This window comes from Trachemys scripta, chromosome 1 (assembly GCF_013100865.1).
Source record: "Trachemys scripta elegans isolate TJP31775 chromosome 1, CAS_Tse_1.0, whole genome shotgun sequence".
Taxonomy (NCBI): Eukaryota; Metazoa; Chordata; order Testudines; family Emydidae; genus Trachemys; species Trachemys scripta.
The window spans coordinates 79,705,902-79,731,654 of record NC_048298.1 but is presented as its reverse complement, the minus strand read 5'-3'; the positions used below and the strand labels follow the sequence as shown (position 1 = coordinate 79,731,654).

The 25,753-nt window shown below is 43.4% G+C and overlaps 1 protein-coding gene across 1 annotated transcript; it reads right to left on the bottom strand.

Annotated features, from left to right (window-relative positions):
• Positions 1 to 12,948: 12,948 nt before the first annotated feature.
• On the bottom strand, positions 12,949 to 25,388 carry MRPL42 (mitochondrial ribosomal protein L42). The gene is made up of 6 exons (XM_034772729.1): positions 25,245 to 25,388; positions 20,967 to 21,154; positions 18,268 to 18,331; positions 16,419 to 16,503; positions 14,827 to 14,990; positions 12,949 to 13,074 (listed from the first exon to the last, which is right to left on the bottom strand). The coding sequence occupies exons 2-6, from the start codon at positions 21,049 to 21,051 to the stop codon at positions 13,029 to 13,031; spliced, it is 444 nt and encodes a 147-aa protein (XP_034628620.1). The 5' UTR covers positions 21,052 to 21,154; positions 25,245 to 25,388; the 3' UTR covers positions 12,949 to 13,028.
• Positions 25,389 to 25,753: the final 365 nt, after the last annotated feature.

The window sequence follows — 25,753 nt, the reverse complement described above, 5'->3', positions numbered from 1 at the left end:
TGCTTTGAATAAAGAGAAGGAATGGGTGGGTGGGACAAGGTAGTCTGCAAACATGTGTGCCTTGCTCACTAACTATGGGCTATAACTTGGTTGTAGGCACAATGGTTAGATGCACTCTTGCAATCAAACCTTTTGACAAACTATAAGAAGTAAGAAAGCAAGCAAGGCAGTTTTTTCTGAAGATTAATCGTGTGAGCAATTTGTTTTCATTTTAAAATAGTTAACTATTGACCATTACGTACATTTAGTTTGCAGCAGTGTGTATATGTTTGTATCTGGGGATATGTGTATAGCACAATCCAAGACCACACCTCAGTAGACATACTTGTGCTAGTTTTACCTATGCTAGCACTGCTAAACTGTAGATGTGGTGTGGGCTGTACAAACCCTCCTGGAATCTAGCTGCAAACTCAGTTTGCTGAAGCCCACACTCCCACCTCTACAATGCTATTTTTAGCCAAGCTAGCGCAGGCCTGCCTACCCCAGTTGCAGTCACACCTTGGATTGCACATCCTTAGGCTATGGCTACAGTACGAGGGTGTGATTGTAGCAAGATTCAGCATATTTTACCTGCTTTAGCTCTAAATATTTTGCTCATGTAGCAAACTACAAACAGAAAATAAGTATCAACTCCTTATGTGTAAACTGCAAGTGAAACTGTGATTGTAGCAAGGGTAGGCGGACCCCATGCTAGCTTTAGTTTAGCCAGCATAGATAACAGTAGTAGGCATGGTGACACAGGCTTTATCACAGGCTAGTAAGCAACTGAGTATATATCCAGGCTCCCTGGACGGCTTAAACTCAGATTGCTAGCATGCGCTACCATGTCTCCACTACTATTGTTACCTGTGCTGGCTAGATTAACCTTGGCACAGTTCTGTCTACCCTTGCTACAATCATACCTTCACCTGCAGTGTAGACCTACGTAAGAGATTCATGCTTTTTGTTTTCTGTATGTAGTTTGCTACATAAGCAAAATATTTACTGCTAAAGCATTTGATATGCTGAATCTTGCAGAAAGTCTTTTGTTTGTGTTTACAGTCTGACAAATACTAAAATGTACATTCTGAAAGAGTTAGTTTGTTAGCAGAATGGAGATACTTTGTGATAAGAACAAGCAAAAATGTTATCAAATCCTTTTACCAAGAATAGTTTAAGCAAAGTGTGCATTTTGTCTCATAATTTACTCAACCCATCTCTTTATTCACGAGTTGAATACGGTCTCGCTGATTAAAAAGTTAACAGTAAATACATAATGTATATTTCTCAATTAATTTCTTTTAAAGTAGGATGTTTGTGTTTTTACTACAAAATTATTTTGAAAAAACAAATATGAGTGTCTGCATACTTTGGGGTTTGTCTACATTAATGTTATCTATCAAAGCTGGGTATAAAATATGGGGAAAAGAGGGGGAATTGGGAGCAGGGTGTGGTAGGAAGGTGACCTGGGAAGCCTTGCTACCAGTGATTCAGAAAGTAATATATTTTCTCTGTGCTTTATAAAAACTAGTTTTAAACAGGTGTCTGAGTTACAATGGAAAACTGCTACCTGATGATCACTGATAAAGTCCCTCTCAGAGTGAAATCAATTGCTTCTTCAGGAAACTTTTCTCAGGAGTTTGGGACAGTTTGAGCAACAGTCAGATGACCAGTGCACCTGCTAGCGGGGTGTGTGTGTGTGCACGCGTGGGGGGGGAAGAGGGAGAGGCAGAGTGAGGGCAGCTGTCTTCAGCAGTGTTACTGAGCATGCTCAGTCTGTGCAAGCCAAGTAGCAGATTGAGGGGGCGGCACATGACCTTGCATGCCCTCCCCCATGTGTTGCCTCAACAGATGTCTGCAGTTTTCTTTTTCATTTGTCAGTGGGCAGCCACAACTAAGAATGTAGTTTTGTATTTTCAATGCTTGTTTCTCTTCAATTATTCTGTGTGAACACACATTGGGGCATTTTAGTTAATACTTAAATGTATTTTATCCTTTCACATATGCTACACATCTTTCTTTTTACATTTTACCTTTTCCTCATACATTTAGTTGCAGCTCTTTATCATTTCTAGGGTTGGCACTACATGTAAGTTATTGGCTTAAAGGATCTGGCCCATGAACTAAATCCTAGTGGCTTCCTTCCCTAAAAGAGGTGGGCCTTGGGTGGAGGTCATAGGATTTTAAAACATCTGCTTTTGCATTTTAGCTTTTTTTTCCCGTTATTTTAGCTGTAGTTCTTTTTCATTTGTAGGGATGGCACTATAGGTCAGTCTGGTTTTGTGGTTCTGGGCCATACACCAAATCCTATTGGTTTCCCTACATAGGGCCCTTGGGGAGGTCATAATGGCTTGGGCCAGGCCCATCTCCAATTATTCATGTAGGATCATTTAGATTTACAAGTATCTATTTTAACAAGCCTCTGCACATATTTTAAAAGATCTCACTGTGTTTATGTTCTAGCTTTTTTTTTTATGCATTTAGTTGTGTGTCTTTATAATTTCTAGAGATAGTGATACTTATCAGTCACTGGTTCAGGGGTTCCATCCATCCACCAAATCCTGTTTTCCCTTCCTAAGTGAGAGGATCAGGAGTATAAAGGGATTAGGACAGAATCTGAAGGGCAAAGGTTTAGGTCAGAACATCAGTTTTGGGATATCATAATTTCCTATGAGGTCTGGTTAAGGCAAGACTTCTGGTGACATTGAGGAAGCTGGGATTTCTGGTGATGTCATCCTCCTTATATTATCCCTCAATCTCCTTGACATTTAGTACTACAATACAACTTGCAGGGCATAAACCAACCTCTAACTAATTGAAGAAAACTTTGCCTGGAGGCAGATTATCCCATAACTGCCCACACTGCAGGGTTTTTGTACCACCAGCTGGTGCTGGCCACTGGGTCTGACCATAGGTCTGATCCAGAATGGCAATTCCTATGTCTGTCCATTCCAAAATAAGATTCCTGGCTATTTCTTTAACAGATATAATAGAGATTAGAATTATTTTAAAAATGATAACAGTTGGCTGAAATTTCAGCCCAGATATTTAGCTTATATGAGTAGGAAATAAGTGAGAGAGAGAGAGAGAGAGAGAGAGTGAATAAAATGAACACTTTTTAGTGGTTTCATAGTTAAGGTATTGAGATTTGTACTTAGAAACAGTACTTACAATCCTTCTACTTCACATGTAAATAACTAAATGTAGCTTCCAAATCTAACACATTAACTTTTCATGGATCAACTGAATTTTCCACAACATTTTCTAACTTTAGCAGAGTAACTTATGAAAATGAGCTCTATTTGAAATTTTTCCTGGGAGGCTCACATTTCTGGGGATCTTTCTCTCTCTCATAATAGCTCAAGGACAAGGCCATTTAAAAATTTAAAACTTAAACACAAAAACAACTATTCCCTATATTTGATCTTCACAAAAACTAGCTGATAGAACAGTCAAATTCTGCTAGCTACTTCTATTCTCTGACACCGCCAGCCTGTCTGACCAGCATCACTCCTCAGAGTGACCCTAGGGAGCTAGTGAGACAGGCATGGTAGCAGGGAATATGTTTGAAAGCTAAATGTGGTAAGGGATTTGAGAGTCCTGTGCTGAGAAGCAGAGTTAGGAGGTGAAGTATGTTAAGGTGTGGTGCTGTGCAGATGTGGGTGCTTGGGGATAATTCCAGCTGTTGGGGAGGAGGGGGGGATTTGGTGGTACAGGGAAGACATCATCTATGTGGGGGGTGGGACACAAGGTCCTAAAGGGGACAATAAATATCAACGTTGGTAGCAATATACATGACAAGCTATTAATATTGATTTAAAAACAAAACAACACCAGCTTGGAAATCCCTCCAAATTAAAATAAAATAGAATAAAAAGTCAAGATTGTGTTGCCTTTTGCACTTATGCAACCTTAACTCTGACCACAAAAATCAACTCTCAAATACCACATTATTTCATAACATTAACCCTTCCTTATACAATCCCATCTAGTTACTACAACACCTTACACCAACTCACCATTATTATTTCCTCTGTTGCACTGTTGTCACAAAAGCTTCATAGGCAAATGAAAAACCATAAAACACATGTGATCTGAACCCGTATTCATCCCTTGTGCACTATTATGACAGTCTTCGTACAAGAATGCCTTGTGAGGTATCATTTGAAAACTCATAACTCACTGGTCAATATTATCCTGATAAAATATGTGTGGGAACATCATATGTAAAGTTATAAAATGCCACTGTATAGTGTTACTAAAACATATTCCAAGTCTGGGGAGTGGCCAAACCAGTTCTTCAGAGACAAAAGACAAGGTGATGCCTCAGCCAGGTGTAATCAGATCAAATGAGCCATCACCTGCTTACTTGGCTATTCATTGGCAGGAAAAGGGACATGGGCGAAAAATGTACATCTTAAAAAGAAACTGCTTGGGGTTCCCATCGACACAGACTTTTTGTCTCTTGAACCTCAGCTGGACATGCTTCCTGAAGAAGGGAAAGAACTATAAGGGAGGCAGACACCCCAAATGATCCCTCCCTTTCTCTCTCTCCGCAACACAGACACCTGAAGAACAACAGAAGCAGCACTGGACTGAGGGAGGGAGCCTGACTAAAAGAAGTTCAGCCGGCAGGACTTCTAAAACATGGTGACAGAGACCTTGCTTTGTATTCACTCTAGTTTAAGTTAGGCATTAGTTGCGTTTTACTTTTACTTTTCTTGTAATCAATTCTGACTTTTATGCCTCTTTATTAACTACAAAAGGATAGATTTTAAGCGAATAAAAGTAAACTTGTTTTATTGTATCTAAACCAGTATGTTTGAATTGAAGTGTTTGGGAAACTAAATTTGGGATAACAGGATTTGTGCATATCTTCTTTTATTAATAAAATGGGCTTTATATGCACTTGTATTGTCCAAGAGAGAACTGGGCAGTATAAGACATACATTTCTAGGGAAAGTGTGGAACTGGGAGTTGCTTGTGTTGCTCTGTAGTGAGATTCTAGAGTGGCTGGCTGCAGCACTCCTACAATAACTGGGAGAACCGTAGAGGCTGGAGGCTATGTGAGAGCAGAGTAGGAGTGGTAGGTCTCACAGAGAAGCGGTGTAAAAGGCATCCCAGGTTAGAGAGTGAGGGGACACAGCTGTTCATCAGTCCATATTGTACAACACAACCATGCTTCTTCCCACAAACATTGGTGTACCTCTTAGTGCTATCTTATGTCTCTCGCTCTCTCACACACACACACACACACACACATTCAGCATTAAAGTTGTGAGTAATGGAGGAGGTATAATTTCTTCAGTTATAGCTTATTCTTAATCATGACACTCAAGTTATACACTGTAGCGAGGCGGTGGGACACCCCACAGCCCTGCTGAGGGCCGAACCTCCCCTAATCCCAATGTGGGCGGAGCCACCGGGTCCGGTGCCCGCCCCTCCGAGGTCATGGCCCCGACCCGGAAGTATAAAAGCTCGCCTGCAGAGCTCAGTGGAGCCCAGGCCAGCGGAGAGAGCTGACATCTGTGGCCGAACTCCTGCTTGGGAAACAGCCGCAGGCCACGAACACCCTGCTGAGTCACCGGGCCGGTCGAGCCTGCCCCGTGCCAGGTACCCCGAGGAAGACTGGCCAAGCCGGCCCCGTGCCAGGTACCCCGAGGAGAAGCCGAGCCGGCCCCGTGCCAGGTACCCCGAGGACGAGCTGAGTCTGCCCTTCGCCACCTACCCAGAGGAGCCAATGCTGGTGGAAAGCACCGACGACAGCAAGACGGCCCAGGTGCCATACGAGGGGGAGTGTGGAAGTAGCCCGGGGGCAGCTGACCCCAGTCTGGCTGCTGCACTGCCAGAGCCGATGTCAGTGTGTTGTGGCCAGGATCCCCACTGACAGCAGTGAGTTTCCATCGCTGCTAGGGCCCCAGGCTGGGACGCAGTGGAGTGGGAGGCCCTGCGTCCCCCCTGCCACCCACTCCTTGGGTGGCAGACTCCCCCCTTTTTTCCCCTGGCCTAGAGAGGTTGGGGGCTACTACAAAGCCCGACCCAGCCCCTGCTTAAGGGCCTAGGCCTTTGATTGACTATTTGCTACTGACCCAGCCCCAGCTTCAGCGCCTGGGCCGCTAATTGACTATTTGATTACTGCCCCGCCCTGACTTAGGACCCGGGCCGCTATAGACTTTGCCCTCAGCCCTTGCTTAAGGGCCTGGGTTTCGGACCTCTGGACTCCGCCCCTGCTTATGGGCCTGAGCCCTTAACTGTGTGCCTTTTGCCCCGGACTACCGCCAGACCAGAGTGAGGTACTGGGACACCCCACAGCCCCGCTGAGGGCCGAACCTCAGCCCAAACCTACTACATACACATCTAGACTAATACTGTAAACAGGACCAATTTGCAATCAGACTGATGATATGCCTCTGGGACGCGGTGTAACAGGGCTTTATGGCCCCTTCTGCCACACCCTGTCCCAGGAAGCAGCAAGGTGGGAGGAGAAGAGCAGCAAAGGTAGGTCCTCCAGGCCTGCCTAGAGAGGCATCACTGGGGCAGCCATCTTTGAAGCTAGAAAGTCCTGGTCCTCCAAGGCTACAAACAGCAAATCAGTGCCCAGCAAGCTCAGATAAAAGGAGATGCAGGGCCTTAGCCCATTAGTTCCTGACTGGGACCAGAAGAGTGAAGAAGGGAGCTCTTCTTTGGCCAAAGGAGCCTAAAAAGAAGAGGTTATGGTTGACTGAACTTACACTAAGATTGCAGTGGGAGAAGAACCTGAGGATGCTGACCCTGAGATTGGGCTGGAGATAAAAGGACCCAACAGCAACAGTTGATTGGATTTGAGCAGTATGTGGCTGCTGTGTATAGGGTTCCTGGGTTGGAACCTACTGGCCACAGGTAAAGTGGCATAAACTCCAAAAGGGGGCAGGGCTGATTTGGGAGCCCAAACAAAGAGCTGAATTTAAAGGGCTCAGAGCTTGGTTGAAGCACCTAGCAAGGGCAAAGACTTATTTGCAGGACTCTTTAATATCCCAGACTAGATTTGTGTGACTTCACTAGAAGGCCAAACCACTGAAGACCTGCCAAGATCAGTCAGCAGCCTGCAAGGGTCACTAAGGGCAAGAAAAGGATTGCAATACCCCATCCAGTTGCTTGGAAGCTTCAAGAGGTGAGTGCCCTTTTACAGGCCCTTTGTGATATCACCCTTGTTATATGAGAAACAATAAAACATGACTATAATATCCCAATTATATCATGCTATGCCTCAAATCAAAATTGGGTGGCCCACTTTTTACTAGCCTAAGAACCACAGAAGTCAAACCTGCAGGCCATCGTGCTTGTTGTATGAGCCATTTTCATTTGTTTTCTACTGTGCAGTGTTCTAAATATGATAGTTAAATATGGTAGTTCTAAGACTCTAAATTGTATTAAAAATAGAAGTCAATGAAAGCTGATGCAGGGGGCGCAAATGGGGCACCAACATTAAAGTGCTAAGTCAGCGGTACAGGCCAGTACTGGCGGCTACTTTTTACTGGTACGGTGTACCAGCCCATACCACCTTACTTTCACTCCTGCTTATTGGCTCAATACAAGGATAACTGGATGACAATGGCCTGTGACATGCAGGAGCTCAGACTAGATCTAATGGGCCCTTCTGGCCTTAACCTGTATGAAAACGCCTTGGTGAAACAAAACCCAGATGTGTTCACTTTAAAACATCCTCCAATCTAATTCAAGCTTTCCGGAGGAGGAGAGGGAGAGCTGAATTGGAGAGTCTGTCTTTGTAGTTGGGGGAGTCTTTTACAGTAATGGCTGACAATAGGTCTGCTTTGCCTTTTATTGTAATGTATAGTCAATACATTTATCTGAACTCTCTACATGCTGGGGGGGAGAGGAGCTATTCCCAAGGCTGGGTCACTGACTTAAACAGCATCAGGGGTATTATTCATCTCAAAGCCTCTCTTTTTGTGCATGTGTGTCCCTACACACTTCAAGCTACTTGCTTGCCACAGATCCACTCCTGGTAGCAAAGAAATCAAGTGAGTATCCTCTTTTCTCTGGTGCAGGGAATGAGAGCACCTCCTTCTACCTGATTCCTGCCCACTGCCTACCGAATGCATTTTTCAAAGTAACAGTGTTGATTATTAGATTACTCTTCATTTTAAAAAGTATAAAATGGCTCTCCAGTATCTTTGGCATAAATTACTAAAACCAAATCAACTAAAACTAGCAAATAACCCTAGCAACAGCCATTAGCACCACTCAGCCCACAACAGAAGAACTCACACTCCCATTCAAACCACAGCCCCCTTCATGCCCCCTCCATCCTCAACATGCAAGGTATACCTGGCTTGCTGCATACATATGGATGGGTTATTCCTAGTCTCTTAAGTATTTCAAAGCCACGAGTCTACGTCAGAAAAAGCTATTAAAAAAAAAAAAGTCATGCACACTTCCACCGTCCCTCCTTTCACAATATTCCAGGATACAACTCTAAATTCTAGATCTGCTTTGAGACTAGTCTAATTGAACTCTTGTACAAGACTGCCCTCTGCTGGTTCTATTAGTAATCCACAGCAGTGGTCTCCAAACTTTTTTGATCGCGCACCCCTATCAGTAAAAAACTTGAGTACGCACCCCCTGCTGCGCCGAAGCGCGCCAAAAAAAAAAAAAAACCTGACTCCCACCCGAACTGCTGAAGTGCAAAAAAACAAACAAAAAAACCTCCTCCTACTGTGCCCCCCCCCCCCCCAAGGATCCTCTTGCACACTCCTTGAGGTGTACGCACCCCACTTTGGAAACCACTGATCTACAGAATCACATCATTCATACCTGGGAAAGGGAAGGCCTGTTTTGACAAATGAAAACCTCCTCTCATGCATTGCTGTGATGTCTCAGGTGTGTTTGTGGAGGTTTGGACTGTTTATTAAGATGAAACCATCTTCCTTGCACTTGAAGATAAATAACTCAATCCACTTAAATGATATAAGACCTGGGAACAAGCTTTCTTTGGTATTGGACTGAAATCAAACTTTCCCCAGTCAGAGGGTAGCAAGCATAAAGGGTTTAAAATCAGAAAAAAAATGAAGACCACAGTAAGCTAGAAGGATGTAGGATACCAAACTCTCTGTGACCACAGATAGGGGCAGGGTTTGAAAGGCAGCATTAAAAAAAAAAGCAGTATCAGATACAGGTGCATGCAAAACACAAGGAAGTGTCTAATAGAGCTGTACAAAACTCTTAACTCAGAAATTTGTCTGCTTTCCGGTTTTATTACAAACATAACACTGGGGCCAAATTTGTAAGAGATTTTGGTAATTCTGGTCTGACTTCAAATGGACCTTGGTTGACTAGTTTCAAGTGAATCCTGAACCATTCAAACTCCGTTGTACTCCCCAGTCGGTTAGGTTTGTACCCATCTGTTATCTCCTGTCTTGTACTTAGATTGTAAGTTCTTTGGGGGCACAGATAGTCTTTTTTGTTCTGTGTTTGTACAGTGCCTAGCACAGTGGAGTCCTGCTTTAGGACTAGGGCTCCTAGACACTACAATTAAACAAAAATATGGTTAAGCTCAAAACTGTAAGTCCAAGTGAACTGAAACAATAGTCCGGAAAGCTCTCTTGCTAGCCTCTACATAAGCTGTTTAAAGCATGGAAGAGAATCCTAAAAAAATCTACCATTGACTGATTTTTGTTTTAGAGCATCCAACTGGAATGTTGGTATAGGATGATAACCTGGAAAAAAATCAGGAGATGGGAAAAGGCAGAATGGATACTTCTGACACTACATACACCACCAAAGACTATGGGTTAATACAAGGAAAACAAGAAAGCAGAGGGGACTTTATAGTAAGGGTGTGTTTTAGACTCTGAATATCGCAGAATTGGAGAGAAGAGATAATACTGTTAATAGCGATTATTTTAAATCTTGAAGATTTTTAGCCACCAAGGATATCTCTGCACTGCAGCTGGGACTGAGCCACCCAGGCTGGGTAGACAGACTTCCACCAGCAGGACTCGAGGTAGCGGCCTTAGAACTGTGGACTTTGCAGTTTGGGCTAGAGAGTGGGCTCTCAAGCCCACTGCTATTTTAATTGCTCTAGCTCAAGCCTTGCCAGCATGTCTGTACAGGGGGCCTGAGAGGATGCTTCCAGCTGCAGTGTAGATATACCCCCTCCCCAAGACATCTCAGACATTTTTAACTCTAGCTGAGGATATTTGACCACAAACTAACTGAATTTAAGATGCAAAGAAGGGGGAAGAGTAGCACGTAATGATTCTAACATGAGATTTCTGTAAAGCAAACTGTTATAATGGAGAAAGATATTGGGCACCATAAAATAAGTTTTGGATGGGGGAGGGGAGAGAAATGGAAAGTCTAAAGAAGACAATTTAATCAGAGAATCTAGTAGTTTTTTAAATTTGGGATTAAGCCAAGGAGGGGTAGATTTAGGCTTGGTGATTAAAACTTCCAGTACTCAAACAATTCATCTCTGTTAGGGTTTTCTATAGCGTATCATTGTAGTACCTAATGCTCAGGACACTCTGCATACTTAATAAGTTTGGGGAAAACCACTGCATGAAATAATGCCAACTGGAAGGGTGAAAGGCAATTCCAAACATAGCAAGTCAGTTCTCATCAGGGGATTTTGCAGGACAGCATCACACTATCACTGAGTATTTGAAGGAAAAAACAAACAGGTAAAGATCAAGTCTTATTTACTTATCATGGGAAAACTTGGCAAGGCATTAATTTCGTTGTAAGACAGCATGAAAAGGTAGGAGCAATATATTCAGAAGGAAAGTTAGGTTCAGAGTATTACCATGTTAATGGCATCTAATCTCCCCCACTATGTCAGGCCTACTTTAACTATGCCCCCAAATACTAAAGGAGGCATAATCAGTGGCTGGTGTATTGTCTTGCACAATTTCAGAATTAATTTTAAACCAGCTATCTTTACTGCACAGCAGCAGGAGGGAGTGCGACTACTTCATACTCTGCTAGCAAGAATGTCTGTTTTGGGGTGGGGGGTTGGTCAAACCAACCAACTTGCATTTAGATTTGGATAAAACTTTTTTAAAATTTTGAATTTTACAGATTAAACTGTTTATCATCTAAATACATTGAATTACCTTCTGTATAGTTTTTCCAGGAGTATATACTATATCTTGCACAAAAGTCACCATTCACTGTCATGTGCTAAAATAATATAGAATTATTTGCTACCAGTTTTCATGTACCGGAACTTTCAACTTCACACATCACTTCTGCTCTATTTCTTTTGGTAAGAATATCTTCATTATCCCATTAATTATTATTTACAGCAACCTCCTTAATGTACATAGCTCTTTAGAGGAGGTTAACCTTACAGCAGACTGACCAATTTTTCCACTCCCTCTCCCTTATGGAAATAAAATGCGTTGTAATTTATTACAAAAAAAAATTGGACTTGTTTGCAGAAACAGTGATCAAAATGAATTGAGGATTAAACCTGTGCGGTACTCAACTGTCTATGAAAATTAACAGGTAACACACTCGAGGTGAGACTAGATGATCATGATTGCTTTTGGCCTTGGAATCTGATCTGGCAGTATGACAGAGGCAATGCAATTGTGTGGGTAGGACAATGGACAGACTCAATGTCCAGCAACCATGACATTTTTTCCCCTAGGTAGGTCAGGCCTTAAAAGCCCAGAGGACAAAGAGATGTAGGAATAGAATCTGTGTAATGGTTGCTGGAGGCTACCATGAAAAAACAAAAAAAGCAAGCTACCCCAAATGCCCCAGCCCCATTTTGCTAGGCACTATACAGACATTTTAGATGTTAGCCTGGAACCGAGCTTCAGTTACACTGAAATGTTCAGAAGTAATGTCAAATACAGCTAACGAATATTTATATGTATTTATACTTAGTGCCTTACAGCAGGAGTCATTTCTTTCATTAAACAGATTAAATGGGTCTGGTTTCAGTACTCTGCCCCGTCCCATAAAATGGAGTATTTGCCAGGCTTTCAGCCTTCCAGGGTCCAAAAGGCAGCTAAGCTTGTCATAGATTAATGCTACCGATTAGTTCAAATTGCCTGTAGTCAAACCCTATCTTCCACTGTCCTGACTACCCACAAATTTCACTCACATGAGGCAAACTTCAACTAGAACATGGAGGATATAAACCTCAAAATCTTCTGAACTTTAGAGAAACTCTAGAAAAAGTGTTTAAGGGCCAAGCCTTCCCAAGGTGGAAAGGCTCTGGTATCTTCAGTGACTACCCTGCCATGGCACACATCCCTTCCTCCACACAGTTACAACCATACAGTCATGTGCATCTGACATGACCTTACTGAATGTTAGCTTTATAAATAGCTACATTTGGGAGCTCCAGGCAGTCTGTAAAAATATGAGTAATTATACCTTGAAACTAAGCTGTAACTAGAGCTAGCCAGTTTCTGTAAGAGATGATAATTTTAGACACTTGTAAGGTGGTACCTGGAGGCAATTACATTACTTGCAACCATCAACAGCTGTAGGAGCCTAATATTCTTTCATCTCAATCTTAAAGGTCATCTGTGTTTCACTTATTTAATTTCAGTCTTCTAGGCAGGGCTGGCTCCAGCATTTCTGCCGCCCCAAGCAAAAAAAAAAAAAAAAAAAAAAAAAAAGCAGCCGCGATCAGCAGTGGCAACTGGGGAGGGGGGGAAAAAAAAAAAAGGCCGCAATCGGCGGCGGCAGTTCAGCAGCAGGTCGTTCGCTCCTAGAGGGAGTGAGGGACCTGCCGCCCCCGAATTGCCGAAGGTGCTCCCTCTCCCTTGGCCACCCCAAGCACCTGCTTGTTAAGCTGGTGCCTGGAGCTGGCCCTGCTTCTAGGAAGCTGGAGGCATTCAGCTCTGTTGCTGGACCTTTCCATCCTGATCATCTGTTCCTACCCATACAAGAATTCCAGAATCAAGTTTTATTTATGGGGAAAAGACTAATGATAACACTAATACAGTATTGATCAGCAAAACTCCTGTTTTCGTGGTTTAATTTCCAGTATGGTTAATGACACAAAGCAGAGACACAAATTATTGTAATCATCTGTCTTTAGGAGAATTGAGTTTCTTGCGTCTTCTCTGATACCTGGAAGAAAAAAGAATTGCAGTGATAATTTGGAACGTATTCTTGGATTTTTCCTGTCAGGATTTGTTTGTAACCAGTAGTCTACAGCCTACATATTAGTAGTGCTATAAAAAGATACACGAGCTGATCAACACATTTGTCTCCTGTTCACAAGGTGTTACCTACATAAATAACACTGCCCCTTCTACTGCTGCATGAACAAGTACACAATACAACCAACTTGAAAATTCACATCTGAATCTTGTACCTACTTTAGTTACAACCACCACGACCAAGATTATTAAAAGCGATTGGCAAATAAAACTTCAGTTTTTCCAAGTTTATTTATTCTATGCACGTGACAGCACTTTGGATAAAATTCATTTCACTAGATGGTCAGATAGCTTTTCCCTTGCTGAAAAGGGTCCTTAAAACTCAAGAAAATAAAAAATGACCTGATCCTTCATAAGGATCTGCTCATATGACTCCATCAATGACTCCCTCCCACTTTCTAAATGCATTTAAAACAAAATCAGAACATCCTTTTAAAAAAAAAAAAAAAAAGGTATGGCCTAACTGGTATTTTTTAAATAGTCAATTTCACTAAAAATTCAAGTGGACAGTGTCCTTTCAACTAAAACTAGCACTACACTAAATCAGAAGAAGATATCCCTGATTTCATATACAAGAAAATGAAATTTTGTTGCTTATTGCGAAAGAGCAGAGTTTTTACAAGTTTCTACAATCAATTCTTCCTCATCTAATCCCATATGCTCTTTCTTATATAACGGCAGTCATTCAGGGAAGAATTTGGACCAGCTCTTCAGTTCTCTGTTAATTTCAGCCAACTTAAAGTTTTATGAAGCCACTTTAGAAAGGACTCTCAACAGAAGCTAAAACAGGCTTTGTTTCCACTGGCACAGCTGAACATAGATAGTGCCTAAAGTGGAAGTAACTTGATCAGGAGTGCTTCCTCCTCACAAATCTTATCTTTTAAGAGACTGCAAATATAAGAGCTGACAATGCTTCCCTATCACAGGCCCTTTGAGACAAAGGAGCATCCACGGTGTTTCACAGTAACTTAAGACTCTAAAAGCAACTGCTACTAGGAAGGATTCTAGAAAGTTATCACTGGAGGAGGTAAGTATTCAAAAAGGGTAGATAATGCTGAGAATTTTAATTTCCCAAAGGCTATAAGTCTCCGAAAAGAAAATAATTTGACCTCAGTTCTCCCACTTTGGTCAGTAACTAAGGTCTTGTCTACACTACGGACATATTACCAAATTTATCAGCGTTGCTGATATTGGTGTAGCTCCACTGTTGTTCGGAATGTTGGAAGCCCTAGTGTAGACTGTCACTGGTAAGCACTGTGTCATCTAACCCTGCTCAGAGCAGGTCTAATCGACAGAGATATTAGGCAGAAACTAATGTTCTTGGTCAAATGTACTTTACATAATAGATTGGTTTCACAGTGAGACATTAACGAAGAATACAAGAATTATCATCTAATCAATCAGATGAAGAAAAATAATCTCCTTTGACATTACTATACAATACCCTTTTTGGTGCAATTCTAAGACCGTATCGCCAGTGAAAATTCCTTAAGGAATTTATCCCTATGTAAAATTAAGTGTTATGTAAAATACTTAGTAATTAGCATCAAACTATTATGTCATACCTAATGAGTTACCGTAGGAGTGAATTTAGCCCATGTTATTTATTCCTCTTTCCCTTCAACCCCCAAAGGACAAATACTTCAGAAAAGACACTTACTGTCCCACAGGGTACCAGCGATGTTTTGTTGTATAAAACATTTTGCTGAGCTCCTCAAATGTAGGACCTTTGCTATTCTTTAGCTCCTTCACTTCCAATCTAGATTTCAGTACTTGATCATGTGTTTCTTCTTTGTTATCCACTGGATCTGGTCGAGGTATGGGCTACAATATCATCAGTAATGAGCACATTACTTTAGTAAGCTTTTAGTATTTTTTAACTCTAATTAAAACATTTAACCACTTCCCTGAACTGTTCACAATCCATCACTGCAGTATTTTACTACTGCACAAGAATTAGAAAGTGAAACTGTCTCTAAACAAAAAGTCTATTTAGTCTGTTTTATCTTATCCAAGTTGAATAAGTGCAAGGAATACAAAGGGCACAAATGATGTAAAGAAAATTATCAAAATCTAAGGTTTTAGGCTCCCATAGACTACCAGATTCGCTTTGATTAAAATCAATCTACTCTGTGCCTGTCCTACTCTGGTTGTAAATCTCTTTCCCAGAATTGTATCCCCCATGCCTACAGGGGAATCTGTCTGCATCCCCTGCAGGTGAATCTCTCCTGTGGACTCTATAGCACAGAGAGATGAAGTGATCACACAGGAGTGAGTGGCAGTCAGGAGGAAAACCCAGCTTTGTTCATTCAGGTTCATATACTGTACCCATCTCAATAGTACATTTTCCCTGCTCCCAACAACAGTTTGAACTACCTCTAGATCAGAGGTGGGCAAACTACAGCCCGCGGGACCCTCCTACCCGGCCCCTGAGCTCCTGCCCCGGGAGGCTAGCACCCAGCCCCTCCCTTGCTATTCCCCCTCCCCCGCAGCCACAGCTCGCTCTGCTGCCGTCCCAATGCTCTGGGCAGCAGGGCTGCGAGCTCCTGGGGCAGCGCAGCTGCACAGCCAGGGCCTGACCCGGTGCTATGAGCTGCTCTGCAGCATGCCTGGCTCCAGCTGGGCGGCGCAGCTGCCTGTCCTAGTGCTCTGGGCAGTGTGGCTGTGGCGCCACCAGCCACCGGTGCTCCAGGCAGCGCGGTAAGGGGGCAAGGGGGGTTGGATAGAGGGCAGGGGAGTTCAGGGGGCTGGGCAGGGCAGAGCCCTGGATAGGGGTCGGGGTAGTCGGAGGGCAGGGAATGGGGGGGCTGAATGGGGGTAGGGGTCCCGGGGGGGCAGTCAGGAATGAGAGGAGGGGTTGGATGGGGTTCTGGGGGCTGTCAGGGGACAGGGAATGGGAGGTTGGATGGGGCAGGAGTCCTGGGGGACTGTTGGGAGCGAGAAGCTGGGGGGGGGTCGGATGGGGGCAGGGCTGGGCCACGCCTGGCTGTTTGGGGAGGCACAGCCTCCGCTAACCGGCACTCCATACAATTTTGGAAACCTTATGTGGCCCGCAGGCCAAAAATTTTGCCCACCCCTGCTCTAGATAGTAGCCAAATTCATATCACAATATTCTGGCCATGTTATCCAGTATACTGAGACACTTAATGAGAGCTAAAAAAGGGATAGCCCAAAAGAACATTGTTAGCCAAATTAAAGATTGTCTGTGCTTTCAAGCAAACAGGAAACATAGTTGTGCAAATCTGTATATACCTGTGTGTGCTCATATAGAATTTCAACTGAAGGATGGTAGCAGACAATTGTCCTTCCATCTGATGTCATGGCAAGTTCCACTTTACTATAAATGATGAAAACATTATACAGATCAGTATATGCCCTTATTCCTATCAAGTCCACCCTCTTGCTCAGGTGAGAGCACTCTGGAAGAGACATGAGTCAGACTGGCTGACCAAGAAACGGGCGGAAAGTCTAGGGTATTACGTGCATAAGTTTGCTATCTAAAGTTGAAAAGACATCTTGAAAATTTTACTCTAAGTGATTTAGCAGACTAAGAACCACTGACTTTCAATGGGACTTAGACTTCCGAGTCATTTAGACATCTTTGAAAATTGTACCCAGCACCACGGTTAAGTGCATAAGATTTCCAGATAGTTTCCTTGTAGTATTTTGTATCTTGTTTGTTTTTTTGAAAATATTTAGAAACTAGGCTTAAAATGTCTACAAGATACCTAGAAGCCAGAAATAAAGCACGAAAGACCATGGCAACTAGCCCCCTCAATAAATTCCAGGGCCAATGCCCTACAAAAGAGTCCAGCACCTCTAATCCACTGGGCAGGAAAGGGAGCAGGGATTTCTACCAAGTGCTAGGCCCTACCAGTCAGCTTCTACATAGTAAGCATGATAAATGTGAAGCTCCACCAAACTCATTCTGCTGGAAGAGATGAGGCTTGTCTCATCTTCCCTGGAGAGCCCGTTAGTGTAGACCCCTCTCACCTCATAGACACTATTCTAAGGCTGAGGGGGGATATGATTGCTATCTTTAAATATATCAGAGGGATAAATACAAGGGAGGGAGAGGAATTATTCCAGCTTAGTACTAATGTGGACACGAGAACGAATGGATATAAACTGGCCGTGCAGAAGTTAAGGCTTGAAATTAGACGAAGGTTTCTGACCGTCAGAGGGGTGAAATATTGGAACGGCCTTCCGAGGGAAACGGTGGGGGCAAAGGACCTGTCTGGTTTTAAGATTAAGTTAGATAAGTTTATGGAGGGAATGGTTTAATGGAAAAACATGATTTTAGCCAAAGGAATACCGTGCCATTGCAGGTAAATAGTATAATGGCTAACAAGGGTCAGGCTGGAGACTCTTGCCTACATGCTCGGGGTTTTACTGATCGCCATATTTGGGGTCGGGAAGGAATTTTCCTCCAGGGTAGATTGGCAGAGGCCCTGGAGGTTTTTCGCCTTCCTCCGCAGCATGGGGCAGGGATCGCTAGCAAGAGGGTTCTCTGCCAATTGAAGTCACTAAGCCACAGGATTTGGGGATTTCAACAGCAGAGTCAAGGGAAGGGGTAGGGATGGCTTTGTGGCCTGCAGCATGCAGGGGGTCAGACCAGATGATCATAACGGTCCCTTCTGACCTTAAAGTCTATGAACCTCCTTTCCCCACCTTTTTTAGATTTCTACCCAGTAAAGAACTCCAGTAACTGATTATGTTGCTACTCAACTTTAAGCAGCTGCATGGACGTGCCAGTACTTTTGCCTAAGTACTGAAAAGCAGCCATGCTCTTTAATTTCACCGGGCCTCTTGACAAACCTATGAATATCAGCAGAGGCACAACAGCCCTTTGTCTATAGAAGACAACACTGCATTGATTTTTCACTTAATTCACATTTTGAACGTTAGTTTCACAAGCCTTATGTCTAGAAACAAGGCTCTTCAGAAAATGGCTAGATCAATCCAAAACTTGCAAAAGGAATAATTGGCATAAAGAAAACAGCAAGACTAACAGCAGATAGGGCAATTACTCCAATATTTATCCCTGAAGCTATGGGTCAAATGAAGTCCATAGTTGGTCAAAATAGATTTGATTGTGTACCAGTTATAGTCTTCTGGAAGGACTGAATATGTAGATTTATGGCGAGCACAATGCACTGCTCCATCTGCAAAGATGAGAAAAAACATCAGTGAGAACAAATGAAACTGCAACAAATTTAACTTTACACCTGCATTCCGTTATCTCAAACATGAGTGAGCTCAACCAGAAATGCACATTCAGTTTAAGTTTAACGAATCCATTTAAAAAGTGTCTTGAATATCATGCCAATATTTCGATCCTATTATAATACATATTTCTAGAACTGCAAATGGCCCAGTACTTGGGTGCTATCCCAGGGTTATCCTTGTGGTACTCTAAGAAGTTGCAAAAAACCCATACCATACCAAACCAAGCACACTACTCCTAAAGTAATAGTTTCTTGCCCAATGAAATAAAAACACTGCTATATTATAGGGTTGCATTACTTTGTTGCTTCTGTAGGCCAAACTCTGCACTCAATTAGAGAAAGCCCCATATTAAGCTGCTGCCTACTTCAAGTGTGTGTACAGGAGTGATGACGGGACCATGAGGGAGGCAGAAATAGGGATTGGGGAGGTGGAGGTTACATTCCCCAGCCCCTGCTCATAGAGCTGCCTTGCCATTTACCCTCTAGTTACTCAGCCTATGCCTCCTTCCTCTTCTCACCTGATCCCAGAAGTTGATCCCCTTGCCCAAAGCCCTGGCTGGGAATCAGTTCCCACAAACACAGGGCCTGCCTTTCTCCTTCCAGGCAATTTTTGCAGAGGTTGAGCTGAAACCCTAGGGTTTGTTATAGACAGTCTCTGCCCTGCCCCCCCACTTTTAGTCCCTGATTTTTCTATCTCTACTTCCCCCATTCCTGGTCCCTGCTTCCTCATCACTCCCCACCACCACAACTCCCAACCCCCTGCCACTCCGCCCCGAGGTCCCTGCTTTCCCCTCCCACCCCACTATCTTCCAGTTCCTGCTGCTTCCCCCAACCCCACTCCTCCCTGCTCCATGTCCCTGTTTCTCCCTGACTCCCAAAACTCCTTCCTCTAAAACGCTTACTTTTCTTATACTCCAGGCTACGGACAATCTCCCCATGCAAGTTAAGATACTGCCTCTGATATGCAGCAGCAGGGGGCACCACAGAGATTCCTTTGCCTTGCAGTACTAGGCAGTCTGATTTTCCTGTAAAGCAGGCTGTCCTGGTTTTCCGATTTTCACCAAAATCAATAGGATTCTGCCCACTGATGCCTAGAACATTCCCTGAAATGTTGGAATTGATCAGATGCAGTGTTCACAAATTATCGCATTACATACAGACAAATAGAAATGCCAAGAAGTTATGTAGAACCTTGCTTTGCTGGGCTAATAGATGTATAGAATGAGAAATTATGAATACAAAGACTGTTATCCATGACAACATCCAATTCCAAAAATGCTTTCATGTTTCATAGAATTGCAGCATCTTCACTTTTCCCCGAAACTGTGTGGGGTTTTAGTTCAACAGTAATTCATGAGCTCATGCTTCATTGTTTCTGGTTCTGGCCAGATCACAGGGTAGTAAACTCATACATTTTATAGCTATCTTATGATGTACTCTTCCACTTGTGTGGGTTTGTTATTTTTAAATATTTGAGTTTCAGTGCGTCTCCACTTTGAAGATGATTTTATCAAGAAGTATGTGTAGTAGTAATCTGAACTTAGATTTATGGTTTTTTTTAAACTGACATTTTTCAGGGATTTATTAGGATGACATGCATATCTGTGTAAGAAATTAGGCTCATGAACGTCAAACTCATTACTGATATTTGAAAGTGATCATAAAAGTAACTAGTCTGGGTACAGTTCTTCTAATGTTCAATTATTTTACTGTTTACTATAAGTATGGATATTGTTAAATATTAATACTCCGTTGCTTATGGCAGATATGACACAAGTGTCTTACTTCCCACATATTTCACAAGAACAGGCACAGAAACCTAAAGCTAGGCCTAGTCTACAACAGAAAGTTTTACTGGCAAAACTCTACTTTTGTTGGCATTTCCTGGTGTTCATTACACTTACAGCTTCAGTGTAGCAAGAGATTACCACTACACTTCAAGCTCTGAATTACATTCACAGGAAACAATAAGGAGTTTGGAAAGCAGAAAACCCAGAATCAGCACGACTGTCAAAACATTTTTCTTCCAACTTTCGCTGTCACATTTTAGAAGACGTGACATAGCTCATCTTCGACTTTATATGGAGATACTATAAGATTTCCTTGGCGGTGCTTACAACTCCAGATACCCAGCGCTTTTTCTTCCACATATTGCTATCTTCAACTAACACCTCCCCAAAAGCCAATCTGAAATACTGCAAAAATCAGGCAACATTGCATATTATTGCTTCTTGTTCAAGAGAAGGTAAACATGAGCCTAAGAAATCAAGTCTTCAAATCTCAGATGTCTCCTAAAGTTAAAATGCTCTTTAAAGCTTGGTTAATGGAGCTAATCTATTTTAAAGTTCAACACTGGAAACTTCAAGGGCAACCAAGTCAAAACGTGACTTAGTAACACAGCACATAACTCCATAAATATCAAACTTTAACCAGGTGAAATATAAAGGTCACTTCTCTGCCTGTGTTACTATAAACTTTGCTCAGAGCTAAGTACCAATGCAAGAGTCTTTTAAAAAAGAAAACCAGAAAATTTCTAAACATAGGATTTTCATAAAGCAGCACTATTTCTTACTCTGTACTGAGGCCTGCCTACAGAATGTTGCTACATGCATCCACACAGTATTGGACCACACAGCTCTTCTCAATGCTATTGCCATGGTCACAGGAGACAGAAAATTGGTGCTGGAGAAAGAAATATTCTGGATGCAAACGGTATCCTTTTTACTGCAGCACACACTTCTGAAGGAGCAGGTTTCATCACTGTTTAGGAGACAGAAGGGTTGACAATTAGATCTTGAATCTTTTATTAATAAACTATGAAAGATACGACTTGCACTACACCTTATATATTGTTCAACAAGTGCTGGAAATATTTGTAATGAGTTAAGAATTAGCATCCACTTACTAAATAGTACTTCTGAGGGAATTCTGTACCAAAACAATTAAAAATTCTGCGCACAGTATTTTAAAATTCTGCATAATTTTATTTATCAAAATATTAGTGATTATATTGTGTTATTTTGACAAATAAAATTATGCAGAATTTTAAAATTTTTAGGCACAGAATTTTTAATTTTTGGTGCAGAATTGCCTCAAGAGTACATTACTTTTGTGTGGCACAATCTGGGTGTGGGCAGCTCAGTGGAGGGGTCCAGGTATTTGTGGGGAGAGGGGGATCAGGATGCAAAGGGGCTCGTTGGGGGGGTTCTGGGTGCAAGGGAAATGGGACTCTGTAGGGGAGTCCAGGTGAAGGTAGTTAGGGCTCAGCTGGGCAGGAGGTGTGGGGGCTCAGCAGGCAGTCTGGGTGCTGGGGGAGTTGGGGTCAGGATACAGCTGTTTAGGGGGCTCCCAATGCAGAGGGTGAGGCTCGGTGGGAGGGTTCAGGGTGCGAGGGGGGGGGGGAATAGGCTTGATGCGGAGGGAGTTGGAGGGAGCAGCTTCCTGTACTGTGACCCCTCCCCCCTGTGGTTAAGGAGCAATGGGGCCAGGAAGGGGAGGCGCTGCTCCTCCGTCTGCCTGACCACCCTGCACCTAACCCCACCCCACCCACCCAGAACCCCCACCCCACTCTTCATGCAGACTCCTTCTCCCCCCCCCCCAAGGTGTAGAGCTTCCTGCAGTCAGGGGAGATTTCTGGGGGTTGATTTGACCCAGCCCTGGCTGCTCCGTGCAGGGGAGGGGGGAGAGAGACTTATCTGCGCTGCCAGGGAGGGGTTAGTGAGCACTGGTGCACTAACAGCAGAAGCTTTGCAGGAGAAGGCGCCTATAGCGAGTGTTCTACCCACTGTGCTAAAAGTTATAAGGTGGATACCACCACCTCCTCCAACCACTTGACTTATCTTTCCTTCCCTTCATGAACTGCCCTGCAGTTTAGGCAGGAGATAGGCATCTGGATGCTTAGAGTAAGGAAGCACTGCGCATGCTCAAAAGGCAGAAAGTTAGGCACCTTGGGAACTTTTATCCTGAAAATGTAGGCACTGAGTGAATTTAAGCACCTACAAGGTTCATTCGAAGCTTTAGCAATCACAGTGAAACCTAAAACTTGGACCTTTAAGTATCTCTGTGAATCTAGTCCTCGATCTCTATAATACACAGTGTATGGGCCTGGCTTCTTCAGATCTTGATAAGAACATCAGCATCCTTTTCAGAACACTTCAGAATCAGGGTTGTCAGCAAAACCACCCCTCACAGCAGACATGTATAGGATCTGGCACTGCTATCAAACGGATATATTTAAAACATTTCTCCTTAAGGCCTAATAGCTATGCCAATCAGGTGTGTAAAGAGGGAATGACCTGCCAGGTAGCTTGCCTATAATGAAAGCCATCCTATGCAACTTTATCAGAAACAAATGCAGAACATGTCTAGTAACTGCCACACCCCATTTCTGGATCAGGACATCTCTGACAGCACTTTTCAAATATGCTGAGACATAACATCACAATGTTAAGTGAGCTGAAAATATTTTTGTTGCAGCCTATGCAGACGGTGTTCTTGCATATCACACTAAGGACTCATTAATATTACCATCATAATGTAAGAGAGGTGTAAGATAATGCTGGGTTTGTAAGTTAAATTTTCCTGGGAGCACATAGTTAATAAAGATAAGGTTTACAGCATGTGTGGTTAGCAAGCAGATAGAAGCGGAGATCAAAAAGAAATTTTTACAGTTTAAAGCACCAAACTGTAGATTCATTCTCATGGGACAAGAGTGCCACCACTTTGTGTACTCTGCTTATACAGGGGAGTGCCAACAACCTCTGCATGCATGGCAGGATCTACCACGACACTGTCAGGCCTTCATTGTCCTGAACAGCACATAGTGCAGAGAAGGACCATGGTCACCTTAAATTAACCTTGAACCATATAGTGAAACTTTGTCAGCACAAAACTGATACCTGTGAAATACTGTAAAGGCTTTTTACAAAGAGCCACACTCTGAAAAGTTAAGCTCCACTGCTTCCGCCTTCTCTTTGGTCTTCAAATAAAAAACAAAACTAAGTTACACTGGGACTATAAAACCCTTTAAAAATATTCAAGACAGATCAAAGGATGGAAGATTAATATATCATGTTTTGGGGAAAGACTCCTGTAATCTTCTAGGTTGTCCTGTCATCAAAACTAAGGCCACTTTACTTATGAACAAGAGCATCCACACAGCGATTTAAGGAGCTGTAAATTATGTGCATTAACTTCACCCCTCTATTGTGTTCAGGTAGACAAGCCCTGATTAAGGGAAGGGAATAAGGGAATTTGAGGGAGGAAAAGCCACTGTTAATTCCTTTACATTAAAATGCTTCAACTGGTTTTCCATGACACCCATATAAATGGGAAGCTGCAGAAAATCAGATGCAAATACTTCTGATGCAGTATTCACCACACAATCAGCATGAGAGTTGCAAAGCCATGAACAATAATGGTATATCTAATATACGAGTCAGCATTATAGTTTGTAACTATGCTAAGACAGTGTGTTTTTACCATAGAGTAACTAACATGCATTAGCCATCTCATTGTAAATACATAGTGGACACAAGGCACTTCAGTTTCACCAAAAGACAAACTAGGGAAGGTCAGCACTAGGACCCCATCCAACCAATATAAAGGATTAAGGTCCCCTCAGTCTTTTTTCTCAAGACTAAACATGACCCAAAGGTTAAAAAAACTGGGTAAGTTTTCTAAACGTTTTATCATTATTGTTTCTCTCCTCTGGACTCTCTCCAGTTTATCCACATCTTTCCTGAAGTGTGGCACCCAGAAGTAGACACAATACTCCAGTTGGGGGGGGTCTCATCTGGGCTGAGTAGAGTGGGACAATTACCTCCTGTATCTTACATATGACACACTTGTTAATACACCTCAAAATGTTATTAACCTTTTTCACAAAGGCATCACGTTGTTGATACATGCTCAATTCATGATCCACTACAATCCCCAGATCCTCTTCAGCAGTACTATCCTTTAACCGGTTATTCCCCATTTTGTAGTTGTGCATTTGAGGTTTCCTTCCTAAATGAGTACTTTGCACTTTTCTTTATTGAATTTCATATGGTTGATTTTAGACCAATTCTGTCATTTGTCAAGGTCACTTTGAATTCTAATCCTGTCCACCAAAATGCTCGTTCCCCCTGCCCAGCTGGCACCATCCACAAATTTTATAAGCACATTCTCCACTTCCTTATCTATTTCATTAATGAAAAGATGGACTAGTACAGGACCCAGAACTGAGCTATGTCCATGTACTTTGACAGCAAACCATTCACAGCAACTCTGAATATCTTTCAACCAGTTGTGCACCCACCGTATAGTAGTTTCGTGCAGACCACTAACATTTTGCTAGTTTGCTTATGAGACTATCGTATGGGACGGTCAAAAGCCTTAATACAATTAGCTTATCACATCTAATGCTTCCCCCTTCCACTGGGTTTAGAGCGGTAAGCCACAGAACAGCAACGAGAACAGATGTTTGACCCTCCGGGGTTCCCAGCTCCCCCCGATCCTGCCCCTCCCCCGGGAACAGCAGGGACCACGCTGGAATCCCAGTAAGCGGGAGTAAAGGCAAAGACGACGGCAGACATTATTGCGCATGCTCAGTTCGCAAGCTCATTAACTGTCGAACAGCAATTCGGTTTAGCGGCAGGAGCAGATTATGACGTTACGTCTCCGGCCGCTCACGCGCTGCTCAGCCTCCCGCCACGGCCCATCATCGCCTTTCATCCCTCTGCGCACCCCCCCGTACCCGTGAGCCCCGGCCCCGCCGAGCCCACCAGTCACACCGCACCGCTGGAGCCCAGAGCCAGGCCGCGCCCGGCCGGTTGGGACCGACACCGATGGGGGAAGCAGCAGTTACCTGGCCCGGCCCAGAGAGTGGCGCCATCATCTTGTTCTGTGAGGCTCCACAGATTCAACTGAGAGATGTTCAATGAATCAATCAGTCTGTAGGTACTGGCCCAATGCCTTCCTCGCGATGCCCGGAAGCAGTGATGTATATTTCCTGTGACGTAGATACACCCTCAAAGCATGATGGGAAATGTAGTCCAAAGCAGTGTATAGGCAAAATACAAACAGCTAGCGTCCAAACCTCCCGCACGAGGGGTCTGCTGCCAGGCCCAGCCCCAACCCCAGCCCCGTCCACCACCAGCCAGGGGTGCCTGAGCCAGCCCCACCCCTTCCTCTTACCTGCCACCAGTGGGGGTGCAAGGCCAAGTCCAGCCCTGCCCATCACCAGCTTGGGATGCCAGCCTCGCCCACCTCCAGATAGGGATGCCAGGCCCAGCCTCACTCCTATGGGTGTCAGGCCCAGCCCCATCCTGCCTGCCAAAGGAGTGCCAGCTCCAGCCCCACCTCTCCCTCATGTGC